Source organism: Gymnoscopelus microlampas (genome assembly GCF_963454915.1).
Source record: "Gymnoscopelus microlampas genome assembly, chromosome: 17".
NCBI classification, from domain to species: domain Eukaryota; kingdom Metazoa; phylum Chordata; class Actinopteri; order Myctophiformes; family Myctophidae; genus Gymnoscopelus; species Gymnoscopelus microlampas.
Genome location: NC_139954.1, coordinates 46473147 through 46496673, shown reverse-complemented (window position 1 = coordinate 46496673; position 23527 = coordinate 46473147). Strand labels below are relative to the sequence as shown.

The 23527-nt window shown below is 41.6% G+C and overlaps 1 protein-coding gene across 1 annotated transcript in view; it reads right to left on the bottom strand.

Moving 5' to 3' along the window:
* kalrna (kalirin RhoGEF kinase a) overlaps positions 1-23527 on the bottom strand; it is a 159578-nt gene that overhangs the window by 124299 nt on the left and 11752 nt on the right. The window contains exons 2-13 of the mRNA XM_084085002.1: positions 18865-18939; positions 17820-17934; positions 17448-17640; positions 15713-15886; positions 14833-14916; positions 14442-14573; positions 13409-13531; positions 11637-11759; positions 9560-9751; positions 8857-8988; positions 7907-8005; positions 3466-3597 (exon numbers count right to left, since the gene is read on the bottom strand). Coding sequence (XP_083941128.1) covers positions 3466-3597; positions 7907-8005; positions 8857-8988; positions 9560-9751; positions 11637-11759; positions 13409-13531; positions 14442-14573; positions 14833-14916; positions 15713-15886; positions 17448-17640; positions 17820-17934; positions 18865-18939 — 1574 coding nt within the window. The remainder of the gene's footprint in view (positions 1-3465; positions 3598-7906; positions 8006-8856; positions 8989-9559; positions 9752-11636; positions 11760-13408; positions 13532-14441; positions 14574-14832; positions 14917-15712; positions 15887-17447; positions 17641-17819; positions 17935-18864; positions 18940-23527) is intronic.

Sequence of the window (23527 nt, the reverse complement as noted above, 5' to 3'; positions counted from 1 at the left end):
TCATCATAGATTAGTTTTTGTTTAGATTTGATTTATTTTTTATTTAGTTTTGATTTAGTTTTTATTTAGATTTGATTTAGTTTCTATTTAGATTTGATTTAGTTTTTATTTAGATTTGATTTAGTTTCTATTTAGATTTGATTTAGTTTTTATTTAGATTTGATTTAGTTTTTATTTAGATTTGATTTAGTTTTTATTTAGATTTGAGTCATCATAGCTTAGTTTTGATTTAGTTTGAGTCATCATAGCTTAGTTTTTATCTAGTATTTATTTAGTTTTTGTCAGTGAAAAAAAGACTGAATGAAGTTTGCTGCAGAGAAAAGGGAGATTATAGAAACAAATCTTTTGTCACTTTAATCTAAAGGGGCGAGTCAAACAATGTGGTAATAATGGAATAGTGTCCGACTGACTGGCCTTATTTGGTTAATAAGTATATCGTATATCAGATCATATCGGTGACTTTTCTCAAAAAAGGTTTGCTCAAAAAGCATGTCGCTGCTGTAATGATATTTGTCCAGCAGAGCGCGCTGGGATCACATTTCAGTACCATACTACACAACAGCAAACCAAACAAAAACATCAGCGACCAAAGCAGCTTCAACCAGCGGATACTTTTCCCAGATGCAACGGTAAATTAGTTCAATCTGATGACTGGTTCAGCCCAAAACATGCCGGTATAAATAATTGTGGTTTGTCCTATAATAATAATGATAGGCTGAGGCTACTCACTTCTATTTTAGCGTCGTCATTTTGGCTTAGTTTGTTACGCCTCAAACAAAAACAACACCACCAAAGCTGTAGTGTTAGTTAATTAATTAATTAATTGGCTACAGCGGGTCAGCGTATTAACTAAAAGTATCAATACTGTAATACAGAAATACTCTGTTACAAGTGAAAGTCCGGAATTAAAAAAATACTTCAGTAAAAGTACAAAAGATTTGGTATCAAAATGTACTTAAAGCAGAGTCCTGCACGGGTCCAATTTTGAGAACCCGCGCCGCCCGTCAATAATCAGATCCATACCGACCCGTCACCCGTGATTATTTCAAAATACGAACCAGAAGCGCCCCGCGGCCACCCGTCAAATAATGGACCTTTTGTCCGCCCGTTTACCCGTGATTACATGCAGAGTAAAATGAAATAGCCTACAGACAGTCTCTCAATTTAAAGGTGTGTTGAAATGTGTTAAAAAGACAGCAGCCTTCAACAATAGAGCTACATTCAGTCAGTGGTCAGGTTTGTTCAGAAATCAAGTGAAGACGGAGGAGCGAGCTTTAGCCACACGTGCGAACGCGCACATACGCACTACACATGTGTCGTTGTTTACATCGTCAGATGGTTTTAATTTGAAGGTTTAACAGGATGTTCAATGTGTTTTTGTGAGTTAAGATGACTGACCAGCGTGCTCCATGCATAGACATATAAAGGTAGACGCCTCCTTCGGCTCTGAAGCGTTCGTATCTCGGGCGCGCTTCCTTGTTCCGCAGGGCTATCCCATATAAGGCTTGGGCAAGCTGGAAACTTCCGTGTGCGTCACAGAAGGGGGCGTTCGGTAGGCCAATCAGAGGCAGGTGGGGCGGGTCTTTTCTTAAGAGGCAGCCGTGCAGCAGCTAGTCAGTTAGATGCGCTGTGATTGGCCAGTAGTTAACGCGATGTGATTGATCAGTAGTCAAACAGCCCTGCGGAAGAGCCTTGTATTGAGACCAGTCACTACAATGAACTGCAGAGGCCAATGAGGTATCTAGGTTTCTATATCTATGGCTCCATGCCGTTGTTGTTTGGGTCGGAGACAGTCCTCTCTGATTTTCACAATAAAATGTTACCCACTGGCGTTTACTTCAGTATCGCCCGTCCCGTGAACTTATAAAAGTATATTTTTCACCCGCGGGTACCCCGCCCGCTGCAGGACTCTGACTTAAAGTACAAAGTACTACTCATTATGCAGAATGTCCAGTTTCACAAGTTTTCAAATGTATAAAAAACTGTAATGTAACTGTAAATGTATATAGGGCTGAAGTGGTTAATGCTTGTTTTGTTTATAATATTCTAAATCTTAATCTACAAAGTAAGTAGAAACAACACCACCAAAAGCTTTTCAAATAATTGTAGTGGAGTAAAAGTATAATATTTGCCTCTGAGATGTAGTGGAGTAGAAGTAAAAGTGTTGAAAATTGGAAATACTCCATTGTAAAAAGTAAAAAATACCTCAAAATTGTACTTAATTTTACTTAAGTACAGTACTTGAGTAAATGTAAAAAAAACAAAAAACCGAAAAGGCCTGTTTTCATTCCAGCTAATACAATTCACAATATCGGTTGCATATCGGTTATCGGTTGTCGGTGATAACCGATATGCAAACCTCTCTAAAATCGGTTATCGGTATCGGTCACAAAAATCCATATCGGTCGGACACTATAATGGAAGTCTATTAGCCACGCCCACCGTAACTTTCTTTGTTCAATCTGACATTATACCAAAAGCAATTATGCACCAACATGTATCTTCTAACGCATACAAGGGCAACTGGCGGCCCGGGGGCCACATGCGGCCCCCACCTTCACTTAATATGCGGCCCGCGGGTTAATATCAGAATACTGATATATTATTGATTTCAGCTGTTACAATTGCAAACATGACCCGCTTTAATTACTTCAGTCTATATTAGTAGCTTAATGACTAGTATTAAAATGCTATTGTCTTTTTTATGTCCAATGTATTTGTATTTAAGTTCATACAAATGCAATTGAAATTAAATAAAAATGTAACTTTTCAGGAGTCCAATTCAAAAATAGCAGATCTACAAGCTAGTTAGTGGTAATATGATCAAAGTTGACATCTAAAGTAATTTTTTTTATTGTGATAAAAAAAGAAGGCATAAGGGTTAAGGAATCACACGCACACGCACACGCGCACGCGCACGTGCATGCACACGCACACGCACACGCACACGCAGTGGCGTGCACAGACATTTTGAGGGGCAGGTGCTCAAGTAAATTATCCTTTTTTTGTTTACTTGGTCTGCTCTTTTTTCCCTCTACACCTATACCTCTTTGCCAAAAATAGCCGATCTACAAGCCCACAACGCCTCGCAGCGCGAGGCGTTGTGAGCTTGTAGATCTGCTATTTTTGGCTAAAGTTCTCCTCAGAAAAGGGATGCTAGGTTTCACGTGGTTATGGTAAAAAGAAAAATCATATCACATAAAGATTTGGCGGACCCCCTGTAGTAACTCTGAGGACCCCCTGTTGAAGACCCCTGCTGTAAACTGAAAAAGAAAACAATTTTTCCCCCCCTTTTTTTCAAAAGGGCACTTCTGGTCAAGAGGGCAAAGGGCAGGTGCTCTAGCACCACCTAGAGCCTATCTGTGCACGTCCCTGCGCACACGCACACGCACACGCACACGCACACACACACACACACACACACACACGCGCACACGCACACGCACACACACACAGTGTGTGTACCTGTTGTACATCTTGTTGGAACACACACAGCTGCAGTCTCTGGTGCAGCCGGACCTTACGATGCTGCCAGATGTTCTCCAGCCTCCTCTGATGATGCAACACTTCATGTACCACATCTAATATACAATGAACCTGCAAAACACACAACAATATACACACTGTTACACATCTAATATACAATGAACCTGCAAAACACACAACAATATACACACTGTTACACATCTAATATACAATGGACCTGCAAAACACACAACAATATACACACTGTTACACATCTAATATACAATGGACCAAACTTTGAGTAAGCCTTTCCCAAACAAACACAGAAAGAAACAAAACTTAACTGTTAACTCTTACTGTTAGTCATTGTAACTAAGATATTCGATAGCAATTCAGATTTAGCTGCCGAGTCTGTGAACTTCCTGTGTAAACTGCTAGCCTAGCCTTGCAATCGCGACTCCAGCACAGATGGGGAGCGCTTGTTTTCCTTACAAGCCCTGCCCCGAAGCCCCTCAGTCACTTTCTGTCCCACTCGGGCGGTGCTTAGAAGCCCCGCACGCGCTCCCTTCCCTCGTTTAACTTGTTCAAACCAGGAACGGATTCGTGTAACCACTGTTATCCATATGTTATACTTTGGCTATTCAAAAATAGCAGATATACAAGCTCATATGAACTTGGAGTTCTGCTATTTTTGAAAAATCTTGGACATTTGTGCAAATATTTGAATATATATTATATATTTTTTAATAAAAGAAAATGATCCCACGATTTTGTAACCCTTATTCACCCGGTGCCAATTATCTAAGTGATCCTGGGCGCTACACTCCCCCCACCAGCCTAGGGAGCCCAGAGCCGAGCTCATGCCTCCTTCAATGCATGAGAGCCAACTGACCTTCTTGTCACCTGACAGGGGGGAGTTTCCCCGGTAGGACGTAGCACGTGGAAGGAACACGTTATTCCAACCAGTTCCTTTCCCCTCCATCAGGCACCCCGGCTGACCAGGGGGAGGCAGTATAGAGACCAGGATTACTGCATGTTTTTGTGAGGGTATTAACTACCCTAGGAGACACGGGGACAACATGCCAACTCCACACAGAGTAGGCCCTTTCACCACCTAGGGTATGGGCGCTGATCATGCGGAGGAAAAGACACGCCCCCAGCGCCCACAGCGTCCCCACCGGGAATCGAACCCAGGACCTTCTAGCTGTGAGGCGACAGCGCTACCGACTGCGCCAGGGCTGGGGAACATACGCCTACCAAGGGGGGGAAGAGGGGAAAAAATGGAAGGGGAGAGGGGGAGAAGGGGGAAGGAGAAAAAAGAGAAGAAAGAAAAAAGAAAACAAACGTGGAAAAGATGAAAAATGCAACAGGCCCGTCTTTTTGATCTTCTTCCCAGTGATTCATCCCAGTTCTTTATGAGTATACATGATAGATTAATGAAAATTGGGACTTTGTCAATTTTAGGTATGCTTGGTGAGGATCCAAAGGTCGGGCCTGGTCGTGGGTTCGATCCCCACCTACGACGTGAAAAAAAAACCTGCAATGATTTAAAAAAAGAAAATCCTTATTGTTTTAACCATCTAAATAGACCAAGAAATCGCCTTTCTCACCATCACCTAACCTATTTGTACAATTGTATTATTACAATATGTAGGCCGGCCTACAATGGCAAACTTTGACAGATGCCTGTTAAGCATAACCCTTCAGAGACTAGTCTGTACTTCATTCATGACTTATTATATTGTAGATCTATTCATATATTCACTGCACTGGTGACGTACTCACTACAGTATATATAAATGTATACATTCCATGGACATTTTATATTTATTGTTAGACTGTACATAATTATTTTCACTTATTCAGAGATCCACCTCTTATTATATATTAGCTATATCTAGACATCTAGATATATCTAATCTATTATTTCATCTTGGTTTGGAACAAATTTACTTAAATGTAGGCCTACCTTGTATTTCATTCTAACTAATGCTGCTGCCATTATGATAAATTATTTATATGTTATCTTACTCTGTATGAGATGTAATAAATAAACATCTTGAATATTATGACACCTAAACGTATCTCCCCTCCAATGGGGATCAAACAAGATGTATCTGAAGTCTCAGAACACTGTCCCAGAGGATAATTTACAGCAAATAACTAATTGAACAGTAATGTAGTGGAGCAGGGAAATAGAGGAATGCATGTTATGTTACACATTGAAGTAATCTGGATCCTTGAGGTAAAAGTATAAAATTCACTAAATAAAAAAAGGTATTCAACGGCATGAAAAGTAAATATACTTTTAATCTATAAATTTACACAACATTGTGACAACAAATGAAGTTGGAAGTTGAGTGGATGTCCAAAACCGTTTCTTTTTTATTACTAAGCCCATTTAAAAACAGTGAAAATGTTGTGGGCTTGTAGATCTGCTACAATAGTGAAAATAGTAGATCTACAAGCTGACAGCATGTCACGCGTTGCCGGCTTGTAGATCTGCTATTTTCACTACTTTTGTGCAACAAAAGATCATCAGAGATCAGTAAAGGTCAACATGCATTGATAACTGCAGGACTTATCACTGCATCCAGGCTAATATTAAGAAATTGGAAGAGCTCATGTACACCAGGGCTGGCAGAGTGGACCCAACTTATGACTGAGACCGCTTCTTATGAATACTTGATTGCCAGAAAAAATAATGTTAAAGGGAAGTTTCATCTAGTGTGGGACTACTTCTTTTTGTACATAAAAGGTTTGCTGCATTGATCATATGTTGAAACAGATCGCAATTGATGTGTAATCAAAAATCACAAAGGGGAGGTAGGGGGTGTTGTCCGCTTAGCCTAGTGTGTTATGACTGCCTGTGTTAGGAAGTTGTTGTATTTAATTTATGTTGTTGTTTGTTTTTATATTTATTTTTTATTTTATTTTTATTTTTTTTTGTATTATTATCTGTACTGTTGTGTTGTTGGTTTTGTCTGTTATGTTTTGTCATGTCTATTTGTTGGAAAAAGAATAAATACTTTAATTACAAAAAAAAAAAAAGATCATCAGAGGATGACAATATCCGTGTCCGCAACAGTCCATTCATCAAAGATCTCAAATAAGTGGCAATTGTTTGTTTTTCATGTCGGAAAGCCGCATCCAGATAAAGGTGGTTCATTCTCCGTCACCGGTCACCGCGGTGTTTTACACTGCGTGGTTTCTATTTGCTGCTCTGTGCTCTGATCTGATCCTGTCATTTGTACCCACACATTAATGCAAGTACCGTTTCCGTATCCGTTTTAGACCCAGACCGGATCAGAAAGTGCCGGTCAGCGTTGCCAGGTTTTGCGAGAAACAAGCAACCAGGTATATGAAAAGGCCAAAAGAAGCGAGCCCTTTGCCTTTTAAAGTTAACTAAAATAGCCGATCTACAAGCTCACTACGTGTTGTGAGCTTGTAGGTCTGCTATTCTCAACAACATTTTTTTTTTTTTTAAATGTGGATCATTTTTAAAACATTTTAACAACATAAATATTGTATGGGGGTCCCTGGCATACAGAATGTTTTCAGATGGGGGTCCACAGACAAATACATTAATTTGGGGGTCTTTGACTTGAAAATGTTTTTGAACCACTGGTTTCAACAACATTAGGAAACAAGCCCAAATAAGCAGCTGCACTTTAGAAGCAAGCCCAAAGTCGCTTATAATAAGCCGACATGGCAACACTGGTACCGCGACGGTTTGTTTTGAACGGGGGAGGAAGAGGGGGGGGGGGAGAAATGGACAGGAGGGTAGCTATTTTATTGGCAGCAAATGGACGGGTGACGGGAGCGTTTTGATTGGAAACAAATCGACGGGGGGGAGAGATTTCACTGGCAACAAGTGGATCGGGTGGATTTTTATTGGCGACATGTGGACGCGGGGGAGCGCCGCGATTGGCCCAAATAGGACCGGACGAGGTAAACGGACGGCCGCCTCTATGCGCCACCGTGCCCCCTATATATATATTTTTTTTTTAAATAAATATTTTGACTCAAATCTTTGCTTCTGGGGGGTCCCTAGAACAAAATATTTTCAGATGGGGGTCCGTGGCCAAATACATTTCCTTTTGGGGGTCCTTGATATGAAATGGTTTTAAGCACCACGGATTATAGCAGTTTTTTCCAGAAAACTGTTAGGATTTAGAAGACATTTGTAGAATCCCCCAGAAGCAAAGATTTGAGTTACAAATGTTCGCTTAAAAAAATGATATATATTCAAAGTTTTGCACCAATGTTCACGAAATAGCAGATCTACAAGGTCATCTATGAGCTTGTAGATCATAGATGTACATTAACACCACATGTTGTGTGCTTGTGGATCTGCTGTTCTCTGTGAAAGCTTTCCGGGGTTTAAGTGGTTTAAGTTGTTCATAACATCATCACATGTGTGTAAACAGAAGGAACTGACCGCCTTTGAGTAATTGGCGGTGGCCGTCAGCGAATCAGAGTTGCCGGGACTCAGGGGCCTCTGGAGGACGTCCAATAGGGCTTTGCCGTCTTGGCTTACCTGCGCACACGCACGCACGCACACGCACACACACACACACACACACACACACACACACACACACACACACACACACACACACACACACACACACACACACACACACACACACACACACACACACACACACACACACACACACAGAGGAACGTGTGTTAGAGAGGACAGACGGACCTGTAGATAGTTGGACAGGTACAGTGAGACAGACAGACAGACATATAAAGGTATTTACCTCGGTGTAGGCTGTATATAAAGGTATTTACCTCGGTGTAGGCTGTATATAAAGGTATTTACCTCGGTGTAGGCTGTATATAAAGGTATTTACCTCGGTGTAGGCTGTATATAAAGGTATTTATCTCGGTGTAGGCTGTATATAAAGGTATTTACCTCGTGTAGGCTGTATATAAAGGTATTTACCTCGGTGTAGGCTGTATATAAAGGTATTTACCTCGGTGTAGGCTGTATATAAAGGTATTTACCTCGGTGTAGGCTGTATATAAAGGTATTTACCTCGGTGTAGGCTGTATATAAAGGTATTTACCTCGGTGTAGGCTGTATATAAAGGTATTTATCTCGGTGTAGGCTGTATATAAAGGTATTTACCTCGGTGTAGGCTGTATATAAAGGTATTTATCTCGGTGTAGGCTGTATATAAAGGTATTTATCTCGGTGTAGGCTGTATATAAAGGTATTTACCTCGGTGTAGGCTGTATATAAAGGTATTTATCTCGGTGTAGGCTGTATATAAAGGTATTTATCTCGGTGTAGGCTGTATATAAAGGTATTTACCTCGGTGTAGGCTGTATATAAAGGTATTTACCTCGGTGTAGGCTGTATATAAAGGTATTTACCTCGGTGTAGGCCTGTGTCACCTGTTCGTAGAGACTCTGGTGCCGGTGTATGGCCAGCTCCAGATCGGTCATCTCGGACGGCAGACCGCCCTCACTGCACACCTTGCACCACGCCTCCACACCGGACAGGAACTGTGCACGCACACGCACACACACACACACACACACACACACACACACACACACAGGTTTATATTTCTATACTTGTGAGGACATCAGGACATGAGCTTGTAGATCGGCTATTTTTTCGATGCGCGACCAGCCTGCAACTAAGTGTAAATCAGGTGAAAAAAATTAAGCTTTTATGAGCCAATGAATATTGCAGTTTTATTTTACGACAATCCATCTGTGTTGTCTAGAATGATGAAATAAAATAAATTGCAAACTTTTGTCATGATAACAGAATTTGTGACAAGAGTTTGGAATCTGCATTATAAGCAACATAATACAGAGATACATTACAATATCCACAATCCCTCAGCCCTCTGCTCAGCTGTTCAGAGTGCTCATTTGTTAATTGCATGGGCTGCTTTGTCTCAAGTTCAATCTGTTCTGTTTCTACGTCTTACTGTGCCGTTATTGCATATTGCTTTTTGCCTTTCATTCCCTGGCCGCGTTTATCGCTGCTTGCAGCTATATTTTTATTTTTATTTTGCTTTATCTTGCTCTCCATCTCTCTGACGATGGAGACAGAAAGACAGACCTGTTCAGCTTTCTGATGGAAGACAGACGACATGGCGAGGATGGTGGATCTCTCGTCCAGCGCGGCGGCAAAGCTCTTCCAGTCGTGGTCCAGCTGAGCTGAGATCTGTTTGATCTGAGTGGAGGCGTAATGCCCCGCTTCCGAGAGGCGGCTCGCTACCGACATGATCCTGTTGATGTTCACATAGGCATTCTGCAACACAAAATGATGTTCACATGGCATTCTGCAACACAAAATGATGTTCACATAGGCATTCTGCAACACAAAATGAAGTTCACATAGGCATTCTGCAACACAAAATGATGTTCACATAGGCATTCTGCAACACAAAATGAAGTTCACATTGGCATTCTGCAACACAAAATGATGTTCACATGGCATTCCGCAACACAAAATGATGTTCACATGGCATTCTGCAACACAAAATGAAGTTCACATTGGCATTCTGCAACACAAAATGATGTTCACATGGCATTCTGCAACACAAAATGATGTTCACATGGCATTCTGCAACACAAAATGAAGTTCACATTGGCATTCTGCAACACAAAATGATGTTCACATAGGCATTCTGCAACACAAAATGAAGTTCACATTGGCATTCTGCAACACGAAATGATGTTCACATAGGCATTCTGCAACACAAAATGATGTTCAAATGGCATTCTGCAACACAAAATGAAGTTCACATTGGCATTCTGCAACACAAAATGATGTTCACATGGCATTCTGCAACACAAAATGATGTTCACATGGCATTCTGCAACACAAAATGAAGTTCACATTGGCATTCTGCAACACAAAATGATATTCACATAGGCATTCTGCAACACAAAATGATGTTCACATGGCATTCTGCAACACAAAATGAAGTTCACATTGGCATTCTGCAACACAAAATGATGTTCACATGGCATTCTGCAACACAAAATGATGTTCACATGGCATTCTGCAACACAAAATGATGTTCACATAGGCATTCTGCAACACAAAATGAAGTTCACATAGGCATTCTGCAACACAAAATGATGTTCAAATGGCATTCTGCAACACAAAATGAAGTTCACATAGGCATTCTGCAACACAAAATGATGTTCACATAGGCATTCTGCAACACAAAATGAAGTTCACATGGGCATTCTGCAACACAAAATTATGTTCACATGGCATTCTGCAACACAAAATGATGTTCACATAGGCATTCTGCAACACAAAATGATGTTCACATGGCATTCTGCAACACAAAATGATGTTCACATGGCATTCTGCAACACAAAATGATGTTCACATGGCATTCTGCAACACAAAATGATGTTCACATGGCATTCTGCAACACAAAATGATGTTCACATAGGCATTCTGCAACACAAAATGATGTTCACATAGGCATTCTGCAACACATAATGATAATAATAATAACAATAACCATAACAATAACCATAACAATAACACTAATAATGACACTCCTTTGTGACTCCGAAATGCCTATTGAAAGGTAAGGTAGTAGTATGTTGTTGCAGTCTTGAATGCTAATGGCATTGATTGAGCACAGCTGGTGAGTTGTTATAGCCTGACACTCAGCCTGAATGTTTGTTTGGTTTCACTCCATTATTCAGTCTGAAAGCCCTCTCAGTGCAGCCGTTTTCTGAGATGGGGGCGTGGCCAAAGTTGGACTCTTTGGCGATTGGTTCATAAGGGATTATCCCGATCCCGATTCGCCGTACAGATTTTCAACCGAGAAAAGCCCACCTTCGACAGCGCCGCCAGACCCTGAATGCGAAGCTAGGGTGGAGCCAGGCTAGAGTTGTTAAGAGTTCCTTGAAGATGGTATGGTTGATTTGAATAGAAGGAAGGTGTGAATGACTTATACTTTTATACATTTTTTTAGTAATAAAGTACTTTCGGACCCGCGGTGAGTAATAAAGTACTCTCTGACCCGTGGTGAGTAATAAAGTACTCTCTGACCCGCGCTGAGTAATAAAGTACTTTCTGACCCGCGGTGAGCTGCAGCGCTCGCCGGCGCTCCGCTCCGTTGTATCAATGAGTAAACGATATGCACGCTTGTAGATCTACTCACCATAGAGTTCATAGCGAAGTGGTTGTGTTGGGTTTGTAGATCTACAGCATGCTGGTATCCAACACCGATCTCTGTGTGGCTCTGGAGGAACAACTCTTTGTTGTGACTGATCCACTCAAACATCTACCGCATGCACACGCACGCACACACACGCACAAGCACACATGCGCGCACGCGCACACACACACGCACACACGCACACACACACACACGCACGCAGGTTACTAAACTTGTGAGGACATCGATATTTTAAGACAGTGAGTTTATGAATGCCTTAACACTCGCATGACGGCAGCCAGCCTATCCCCTATGCCAGTGGTTCTCAAACTTTTTCATGTCAAGGACCCCCAAATTGACACTTATTAGCCCGCGGACCCCCATTTGAAATGATATGCCAGGGACCCCCATAAGAGAAGATTTTTACGGCCCTAGCAGTGATTCTCAACCATTTTAATTTCAAGGACCCCCAATTTAACATGCATTAGGGCTACAGACCCCCATTTAATGGCATTTCTATCTCTGGGACCCCAATTCATATAGTAAAATCAATGTTAATTTAACTCTGAGAGCGTACAAATGGAACCAAATGGACCCTAACGGGTCCATTTGGTTCCATTTGTACGCTCTCAGAGTTACAGACCCATAAGGATCCATTTGGTTCCTATCCATCATTTAGCTGGGGACCCCCTGGAACCCCCTCAAGTACCCCTGGGGGTCCCCGGACCCCCACTTTGAGAACCAATGCCCTATGCAGCCTAAGCTAAGATCATAATGACCGTTCGTTTCAGCCATTCCATTGGCCAGTCTCTCCCCTCTGGCTCCAGACGATCCTGACACCTTGTCCCCCGCGTGGCACAGCGGAGGATTCCATTGTCTTTAACCCATTGAGACCTGAAGCCGATTCTACATGTCTCCTAAATCTCAACAGTATTCTGAAAAACGTATGTTTCTATATCCGTGGTGCTCAATCTTTTTCATGTCAAGGACCCCCAAAATGATATGTATTTGGCCGGGGACCCCCATCAAAATATTTAGTTCCAGGGACCCCCAGATGCACAGATTTGAGTTAAAAATGTTCGCTTTAAAAATATATATATATTCAAAGATTTGCACACATTTTCACGAACTTAAAAAAATAGCAGATCTACAAGCTCGTAGCGCGGCACTCGGTGCCGCGCTATGAGCTTGTATATCTGCTATCAGACTTAATGTCAGACTACATGCAGGCAGAAACATTATAATATAGGCTAACTGGAAAACGTGCGTGTGTAACTTGTAATGGTAACTGCAGATCATCTATGTGAAATATTTACAACAAAAGCGTATGAAACAGCGCGATCCCCAGTAGCGGTACATTAAACTCTTGAGTGAAACATGGATAGCTTTTATGAACCACTGAAGCCTCTGTCTACTTATGTGACTGTCTGCATTGTTCAAAACACACGGATGTCTCTTGACAAAACCAACCAACCTATTATATTCATAATAATAATATTCACATTAGTTGCCTAAGTAAGTGTCTCCTCTCCTCCTTCTATCTCACTGCAGCGCAACAAGTGAACACATCGGTATGTTTCACACATGTGCTCAATCCTGTCTCTACAGAGATTAGAGAGAGAGAGAGGGGGGGGGGGGGGGGGCAGCGTACATTGCAACATTTAGTGGTTAGATCTATGGGGACAACGCAGTTGTCATTTAATTATTTGTAGGCCTAAGAAAAAGATGAGAAAAAGTGAGTGCTTCCGACACCACTTGATGACATCATCACTGACCTTCTCTGCGTCCTGCTCAAAGAGGCGGAGCTGAAAGCACTGGTCCAGTTTCAACTTCCTGACGTGCCATGATTGGTGCAGGTGCTGCCGCGTGGAGTGGAGCTTGTCCAGGAGACTGGCAACCTGGAGAGAGAGAGAGAGAGACACACACACACACACACACACACACACACACACACACACACACACACACACACACACACACACACACACACACACACACACACACACACACACACACACACACACACACACACACACACACACACACACACACACACACACACAGTGAGGGTCCATGTTTAAATGCTTCTTTTTTTCGAAAATTAAAAACAAATTCGGTGTCAAAACAATTTCATGAATAAATTAAAAGAAATTCCACAAATTAGAAAACAAATGTTTAAGAAGTAGTGAACTACTAAATTATTTCAAATATGTGAAACAATAGAAGAAGAAAAAAGGTGTGCAGTGACTTCCTTGGCCTAATAGCAGCAAGCACTGACTGATCCATTAGCTGGCATCCCTGAGGGGGGATGGTAGCTCCTCTCGTCCTGTCCGTCGCCATAGTGATCAGAAGTGGTTGAACGCGTGTCCGTCACTCTAGCAAACGACCTCAACTGGATTTTAGTTTGAGTTAGTGGAGTTTTATGAAGGTTCCAGACTAATACAACCAGCAATACAACCACCAATACAACCACTAATACAACCATGTTTTGACAAACAAATTGCCTCGAATGCCAACTCAGAATATGACTTTGGGATAAAAAATGAAGTGCCTGTGTGAGCAGCTCCCTGATTAATATCTACTGTGATTTACTGAAGGTGGTCAGGGATATATTAGGGCCGTGTCCCCATTCAGCCCGGCTTCCTTCTGCCAGCAGTGAAAGCGGCCATAGTTTTGAAGAAATGTTGGCTGAGAAGTACTGATCACAAGCCAACCTCCAGGAGGTTCGAACGCCTCTGTAATCCCTATCTAGTGACCGTGCATGATTACGTGTCGCCCAAAAAAAAAAACGTGTGCGTGCGTGTTTACCTTTGGCACCAGGCTCTGGAAGTCGTTGGAGCCGGAGAGGCAGGTCCTCCCAGAGAAGCCCTCACTGGAGCGGATGACCTGCAGCAGGCGCTGACCCTCCCTGTCCAGGTCCTCTACTGGAGCCTTCAGCACCTACGCACACGCACACACACACACACACACACACACACACACACACACACACACACACACACCTTCAAGCTACAGCAACGTATGTGTTAAATAGAGTTATTAGTTAAAAAGATCTATATTGTGATAGTAATCATTACTATAGAGTGTTTGTTCAGTAACAGTGTTAAATAGATCTATATTGTGATAGTAATCATTACTATAGAGTGTTTGTTCAGTAACAGTGTTAAATAGATCTATATTGTGACACATACACACACACCTTCTTCTTGAGTTGTGTGTGTTCCTCTATCAGACGGCGAGACCCTTCAACATCCACGGGAAACTCCTTCTTAGACAGAAGCTCCTACAGAGAAAGAAAGAGAGAGGGTTTTCCTACCATCATGTATTCAGTGCTTCACGATACACACATTTCACGATACGACACACGATATTGCGCTCACGATATTGATACGATATTATTATATGATATTATATGACTAAATCTAGATCAAGACTAACACTCATTAAACTATGTCTAAACCTAACCTTAACCTCATTAAACTATGTCTAAACCTAACCTTAACCTCAATAAACTATGTCTAAATCTAACCTTAACCTCATTAAACTATGTCTAAACCTAACCTTAACCTCATTAAACTATGTCTAAATCTAACCTTAACCTCATTAAACTATGTCTAAACCTAACCTTAACCTCATTAAACTATGTCTAAACCTAACCTTAACCTCATTAAACTATGTCTAAACCTAACCTTAACCTCATCAAACTATGTCTAAACCTAACCTTAACCTCATTAAACTATGTCTAAACCTAACCTTAACCTCATTAAACTATGTCTAAACCTAACCTTAACCTCATTAAACTATGTCTAAATCTAACCTTAAGCTCATTAAACTATGTCTAAACCTAACCTTAACCTCATTAAACTATGTCTAAACCTAACCTTAAGCTCATTAAACTATGTCTAAACCTAACCTTAACCCCGACCTCAGTAAAACTTTGTCTGCCAGGAAGCCAATCGGCCAATCAGGTAAGGCGGGTCTATCCTATAATGTTGGTGGAATCCATAGTAACGCCTTCAAGGACCACCCCCGCGGTAAGGTGGGGGTCCCCGCCCCCCCGGTAGGGTGGGGGTCCTTGCCTGCAGGTCCTCCAGCCTGGCCAGGAGGTGCACGGCGCTGCAGATGAACTCCTCCAGGGAGACCCTGAGATCCATCCACTCCTCATGGTTGTAGTCCAGGGACCCCTCGAAGTCCTCCGTGAGCTGGGAGGGGTCCACCAGCTTAGAGAGACCCTCCACCGACACCATGCTGGTCTGGAACAAGTGGACATACATACAAGTCAATACTGGTTGTATTAACACATTGTCATTGACGTAGATCTACGTCATTTCAACAACAAAAAAACAGAAGAATTCTACAAGAGGGCGCTCTAACGCAACTTAGGAATGATCCGAAAATGTCACTTCCGTCCCACTCCTATGTTAGGATTGGTAGAAAAACACATCTAGTCGGATTTCTTATTTTATGGGGGGAAAACGAGCCACGTTTAACGGGCGATAGCAACAACATGGCCGATCGCGGTAAAAATGTGTTTGTTTTTTGTTTACATCCGCGTACACATAGCGGCTCCCGTGGCTCTCCAAAGATCGGCAATATGAGGTAAAAAAAAGCGGATGGATGAATTAACCCTTTAAGACCTGGAACTCATCTGTGTCACTTTTTCATTTGAGCTAAAAAAGCATTATTTTACACTTTGGCTATTCAAAAATAGCAGATCTACAAGCTCGTAGCACGGCACTTGGTGCCGCGCTATGAGCTTGTAGATCAACTATTTTTGAAAAATCGTGAACATCTGTGCAGATCTGCTATATTTGCTAAAAGAAAGAAGAAAAAATAATCTTGAGAAAATAAAAAGAGGTAATTCTGGAACATTTGTCAAACATTTTAACAACACAAATATTGTATGGGGGTCCCTGACACAAAATATTTTCATATTTGTGGACAAATACATATTTTGACATGAAGATGTTTAACACGTTGAGTGCCAAAACCGTATTACTACAGTTTTGCAAATACACCCGTGGAGTGCCAACTTTCCTAAAAAACGCATATATACATTTTTTTTAATCTTTTTGTTTTTTTCGTTTATTTCCATGCGGGAGGGGCTAGAGCAGCTCTGGGATCACCCTAGGCGATTCTGAGAAGGAAGGGCCAGATGGATCACCATGTCAAAAACATGGCTCCCCATCCGCTTCCGGTCTATAATTATCTATAATAAGTGGACATGGCAACCAAACAAACGGTTGCGATAGGAAGAGGACACGTCACCGCCACCTAGCATGCACACTACAGCGTTTTAAATCACTGGAGCGGCTTTGTGTAAATGCATGATAAGAAGTGACAACGCAACGGCACTTTGACGTTTTCTGTTCTGATCGTTGCCTTGTAAAAGTGGCCTTAGGCGTAAAGTGAAAAACTCATGTTTATCTGCCTTTATTTATATCTGCCTAACCCTACTCTCCTAACACTGATGATGCAGCCTGCCGTATTGCCTATGTCCTCAGCCTATCAGAATGCTTCTCACATTCAAAATAATTTCTGCCTAAGTCAAAACGTCCTATGTCTTTTTGGAATGCACCAAGCATTCTGATTGGCCAAGGACATAGGCAATAAGGCACAATGGGGCAGCAGTGTTAGGAGAGTACAGCGAAGAAATAATGTCAATTTGACAATTATAGCAATTATGCTATGAGGCTATAAAGCAACTTAAGTGAAACACAGAAGCCTGAGTAGACGTTAAAATGTGTTGGAAAGTGACATATCCCTTTAAGTGGTTAAACTTTACGTGTTGCATTTGGATCGGGAGTCACTGACCTCGAAGGTGAACTTGGCGCTGCCGAAGTTGGTCTTCTGCTTCTGCCAGAAGGTGTCTGGTTTGATGATGAGAGCCACGCAGATCTCCGCTGGAAACACCTCCTGAAGGGTCTTCAGGAGGGGCTTGATCAAGTCCCACTTAGACCCCCGCATGTCCAGGATCACTGTGAAGCCTCGCTTACACACATCCTCACTGGAGAGGGATTACACACATGGCATTAGTGTGTGTGTGTGTGTGTGTGTGTGTGTGTGTGTGTGTGTGTGTGTGTGTGTGTGTGTGTGTGTGTGTGTGTGTGTGTGTGTGTGTGTGGTGTGTGTGTGTGTGTGTGTGTGTGTGTGTGTGTGTGTGTGTGTGTAGTTCTAGGTGTGTACCTGGGTACAGTAGACAGGTATGTCACCAGTCTTCTTAAATCTTCTTGTTTTATTCTGTCGTGGTTGTTTCTGGACGGGAAGGTCAGGATGGGACCCCCACGCTTATCTCTGCCCCCTACACACACACACACACACACACACACACACACACACACACACACACACACACACACACACACACACACACAAGGTTGTCTCCTCCCATATGGTGACCCATAAGCACTGTTACTGAACAAACACTCTATCGTAATGATTACTATCACAATATAGATCTATTTAACACTGTTACTGAACAAACACTCTATCGTAATGATTACTATCACAATATAGAGCTATTTAACACTGTTACTGAACAAACACTCTATAGTAATGATTACTATCACAATATAGATCTATTTAACACTGTTACTGAACAAACACTCTATAGTAATGATTACTATCACAATATAGATATATTTAACACTGTTACTGAACAAACACTCTATAGTAATGATTACTATCACAATATAGATCTATTTAACACTGTTACTGAACAAACACTCTATCGTAATGATTACTATCACAATATAGATCTATTTAACACTGTTACTGAACAAACATTCTATAGTAATGATTACTATCACAATATAGATATATTTAACACTGTTACTGAACAAACACTCTATAGTAATGATTACTATCACAATATAGATATATTTAACACTGTTACTGAACAAACACTCTATAGCCTATCCACCTCAATGGAAACAAGCCATAGGCTTTCTTGGGTTTAAAATCCTCTTAGCACTTGTTGTACTTCCCTGTGCTTGTGTTTGCAAAACTGTTAATTAAGTATTCAATCAATCAATCACCAATGATTACTATCACAATACAGAGCTTCAACTTTTTCAGCAAGTGATGACAGGTCATGTTAATGTGAGACAAGCGACACACACTGTTTATGAAGCTGTTAGTGTCTGTGTGTTGTATAGAACTTTATCCAAGGAAGACTCTGGCTTTAGATTGGCTATAATGTTAATACTGTCAGAACATTACAGACTCTCACCTGATACAAATGCTATTTTCTCTTTTAGAACAGACAGTACATCAGACGCCTTGATGCCATCACTCCTGAAGGAGCCTGAGAAGAGAGAGAGAGAGAGAGAGAGAGAGAGAGAGAGAGAGAGAGAGAGAGAGAGAGAGAGAGAGAGAGAGAGAGAGAGAGAGAGAGAGACGGAGAGTTAGTTGTATGCAGTGTTGTTAGTTACTGCTCTCAAAAAGTAACTAGTAACTTTACTAGTTACTAAATTATGAAAGTAATTTACTTATAAAATAATCACACCCAGTGTGAAGTGGGCGGTGTGTGGTCATCACAACATGACTCACTTAAAAAAAAGGATAAGTGACTTTTTTTTAAGTCCATACTGCTATTCATAGGGCTGCACATGTGTCATGTGTTTCGCTAGCCAATCACAGTCCTGAATTTGCAAAGTCAGCCTATCACATTACATAAGTATAAATATAAATACAGAGGAAATAGAGGGACACTTTGTCAAGAAAAAGCAACAAGTAACCCATTTCATTTGCATGAAATAAAAATAACATCAAATCTATGTTTCTCGCATGCATGCACGCACACGCACACCTCCCCCAGGGGTCTGTCTCAACCAGCTCTCTCACTGTGTAATGTCCTTGGCGCGTGTGTGTGTGTGTGTGTGTGTGTGTGTGTGTGTGTGTGTGTGTGTGTGTGTGTGTGTGTGTGTGTGTGTGTGTGTGTGTGTGTAACCTGTGAAGGAAGTAAGGAAGAGGCCCCATATCTTTCCAATGTGGCTGCTGTGCAGAGAGCCTGTTGGTCGCTGGAGTCTCCCCGTTACAATGCACTAGACCTCTGGGAGATGGAACAACACCTACCATCAGATCCCTGTACTTACAACAACACCTACCATCAGATCCCTGTACTTACAACACCTACCATCAGATCCCTGTACTTACAGCAACACCTACACCATCAGATCCCTGTACTTACAACACCTACCATCAGATCCCTGTACTTACAGCAACACCTACCATCAGATCCCTGTACTTACAGCAACACCTACCATCAGATCCCTGTACTTACAGCAACACCTACCATCAGATCCCTGTACTTACAACAACACCTACCATCAGATCCCTGTACTTACAACACCTACCATCAGATCCCTGTACTTACAACAACACCTACCATCAGATCCCTGTACTTACAGCAACACCTACCATCAGATCCCTGTACTTACAACAACACCTACCATCAGATCCCTGTACTTACAACAACACCTACTATCAGATCCCAGAGATAGTGTGGTGCTGGTGGGCCTGTCACAATTTTTACATAATCACCTAATCACAATTATTAGAGAAGTAAAAAAAAAAAACTGAAAAGTATTTGTTTTCATAAATGTTCCCAATGTCAATGACAAACACAATGAAATCATTAAACACAATCATTTCAGAGACAATTAATAGTCAAGTAAGATTTCTGAATCGTGACAGCCCTGGTTACAAAGCGCATGCGCGCACACGCACACACACACACACACACACACACACACACACACACACACACACACACACACACACACACACACACACACACACACACACACACACACACACACACACACACACACAGCAGGACTGGCAAGGGACACCAGTTGTACATAACTGTTATTGTACTGCGACCATCTGGTGTGTTAAATAATGCCAAAAAGAGAGGAGAGGAGTCTAAATACTTCAAAAATGTAAATGCAGTCACAGTGTAGGAGAGACAGACAGTAGGACAGCTGAGAGACAGACAGTGTAGGAGAGACAGACAGTAGGACAGCTGAGAGACAGACAGTGTAGGAGAGACAGACAGTAGGACAGCTGAGAGACAGACAGTGTAGGAGAGACAGACAGTAGGACAGCTGAGAGGGAGACAGTGTAGGAGAGACAGACAGTAGGACAGCTGAGAGGGAGACAGTGTAGGAGAGACAGACAGTAGGACAGCTGAGAGGGAGACAGTGTAGGAGAGACAGACAGTATTAGCAGAATGCTAAAGCTAAGTTGTTTTTTCTCCTGCTTGAGGGCATCCGTTTGGTCATCGGATAACGTGCTCACGCACGCACACGCACACACACACACACACGCTTAACACTATCACAGAGGATGATGTCATACTCAGCCTCTACAGGAACATCTGCTAGTGATTGGTTCGCTAATGGGAACGAGACATCTGTGTGTGTGTGTGTGTGTGTGTGTGTGTGTGTGTGTGTGTGTGTGTGTGTGTGTGTGTGTGTGTGTGTGTGTGTGTGTGTGTGTGTGTGTGTGTGTGTGTGCGCGTACATTACTATACAAGTATAGTAGAATATGAGAAAGACGTTGTGAGAAAATAATCTAAATATCTTCTTTATTTTCCATCTATACACAAATATCTTCTTTATTTTCCATCTTTACTCTAAATATCTTCTTTATTTTTCCATCTATACTCTAAATATCTTGTTTGTTTCTCTAAATATCTTCTTTATTTTTCCATCTATACTCTAAATATCTTCTTTGTTTCTCTAAATATCTTCTTTATTTTCCATCTATACTCTAAATATCTTCTTTATTTCTCTAAATATCTTCTTTATTGTGTGTGTGTCTGGCCAATTGTGTCACTCTTTTTGTACAGAGAAAACAGACAGTAAAGGTTCTTGCACACTGGTGCGTTTTTTTGGCCGAATACCGGCCGTAAAAAAAAATAGACCTTGCGTTATGTCAATCACGTTTGCACACTGCCGCCAAATATTTCGTCCGTATCTTTATTTTTTCGGACCAGGGTCGATTATTTTGCGTTTTCCACAGCCGTCTTTCGCCTTTTGAGCATTACATTACATTACATTACAGTCATTTAGCAGACGCTTTTATCCAAAGGGACTTACAATAAGTGCATTCAACATAGGTAGGGAACGAAACTACTAATCACCAGAAGACTTAAGTGCATTTCCTGCAAAAACAAGCAACCAAGAGTATACCTAGCGATAAGGTAAAAGTGCAATATATCAGCTACCTACTTTCTTAAACAGATGAGACAAAATAGCAAAATCAAATGAGCACGAGCTAAAACAAATAAGTGTATCGACTAAACAAGATCCAATAAAACAATACAAAAATAAAACAAGAGCTCGTACAACTAGTTAACAACAAGTAGGCCAGGCAAAGAGGAAGGGTAGTGTTTCCTGAAGAGGTGGGTTTTCAGCCTGCGGAGCAGTGTTGTGTCCTTCCTGAGCCACCATACTTCTTGTGATTCCATCATGTCGGCTGAGAAGTTAATTCACCTCGTCGAGCCGCACAAAGTGCTTTATGAAAAGCAACGTTCTGATTATAAAGACACAGAGTACAAAGATAGTTTGTGGCAGAAGATAGCAGATGGAAATCAATCTACTCTGGACTATCATAACACTGTTTCCGTTTTCACCAAGTGGTGCTCAGACAACCATCTTCAAATCAATGTAAATAAAACAAAGGAACTACTGATCAGCCCCCCCTCCCCCCAGCCCCCCACCATTATAAACACCCAAACAGTTGAAACAGTGGACACTTTCAAATATTTAGGAATTACCCTGGACAATAAACTCTCCTTTGATCAGCACACCACGGACATTCAAAAAAGAAGTCAACAACGCCTGTCAGCCATCCGTAAACTTAAAGGACTATATGTTGCCCCACACCTCCTGCTATTGCTATATCAAAGTATCATTCAACCCATCCTTCTGTACTGTTCTACATGTTTCTTCACTATGCTTTCTGTCACAAACCAGGCCAAACTTACACGCATCACAAAAACAGCTGCTAAAATCATCGGTCTCCCTACACCCAACCTCACAGAACTGAACAATAGATCCATCACACGCATAGCTAACTCCATAGTTCAAGACACCACCCACCCACTCAACAAATTCATCAATCTCCTACCCTCAGGGCGCAGGTACAGAACACTCACATTTAACAGGGCCCGCTTTAGGAAAAGCCTGGTTCCTGCAGCCATCGAGGTCCTGAACAAAAGGCCCAGCTGAAAAAAATCTGTCCTATTGACACCAGTTGTCTTGTTGCTTGTTGTCTGTCTTGTGTGATGTGATTTTGTCCTTTATGTAATGTACAGTCAGTGAAGACGAATTTCCCCACGGGGACCAATAAATCTAATCTAATCTAATCTAAGAATTTGGAAGCCAGGATGGTAGGTACTGATAGAAAAACAAATGATGTACTATATACTGTAGTAGTGTTTTAGAAGAAGACCCTTTGTTTTATTCAGCTTTCAGCATGATCACAGATGTTTAAAAAGACAGGTGCCATTAAAAAAGCCCTGTTTGGGGTATTGCTATTCTTTGCACAGAATGTACAGTTCCACACACGTAACGTTGCTAGCCAAACAGTTCATTGAATATGTTGCTTGCATGCTTTGACTTTTAATATAATGTACTATTTTTGTGTGACATTAGTTAAAGCAGCGAAGGACAAGTGGCGTAACCTGAAGGACACATACACAAGAGAAAGGAGAGCAGCAAAGGGCAGAAGTGGACAGGGGACTAGCGAGAAAAAGAAGTGGAACCATTTCGACTCATTGTCCTTCTTGAGTGCTTCTACTGCAAAGAGAAGGTAACGTATCCAGAAATGCACCACAACAGTGGTGACGCTTACAGCAGAGTGCAGTATTAGCTCTGTATTAA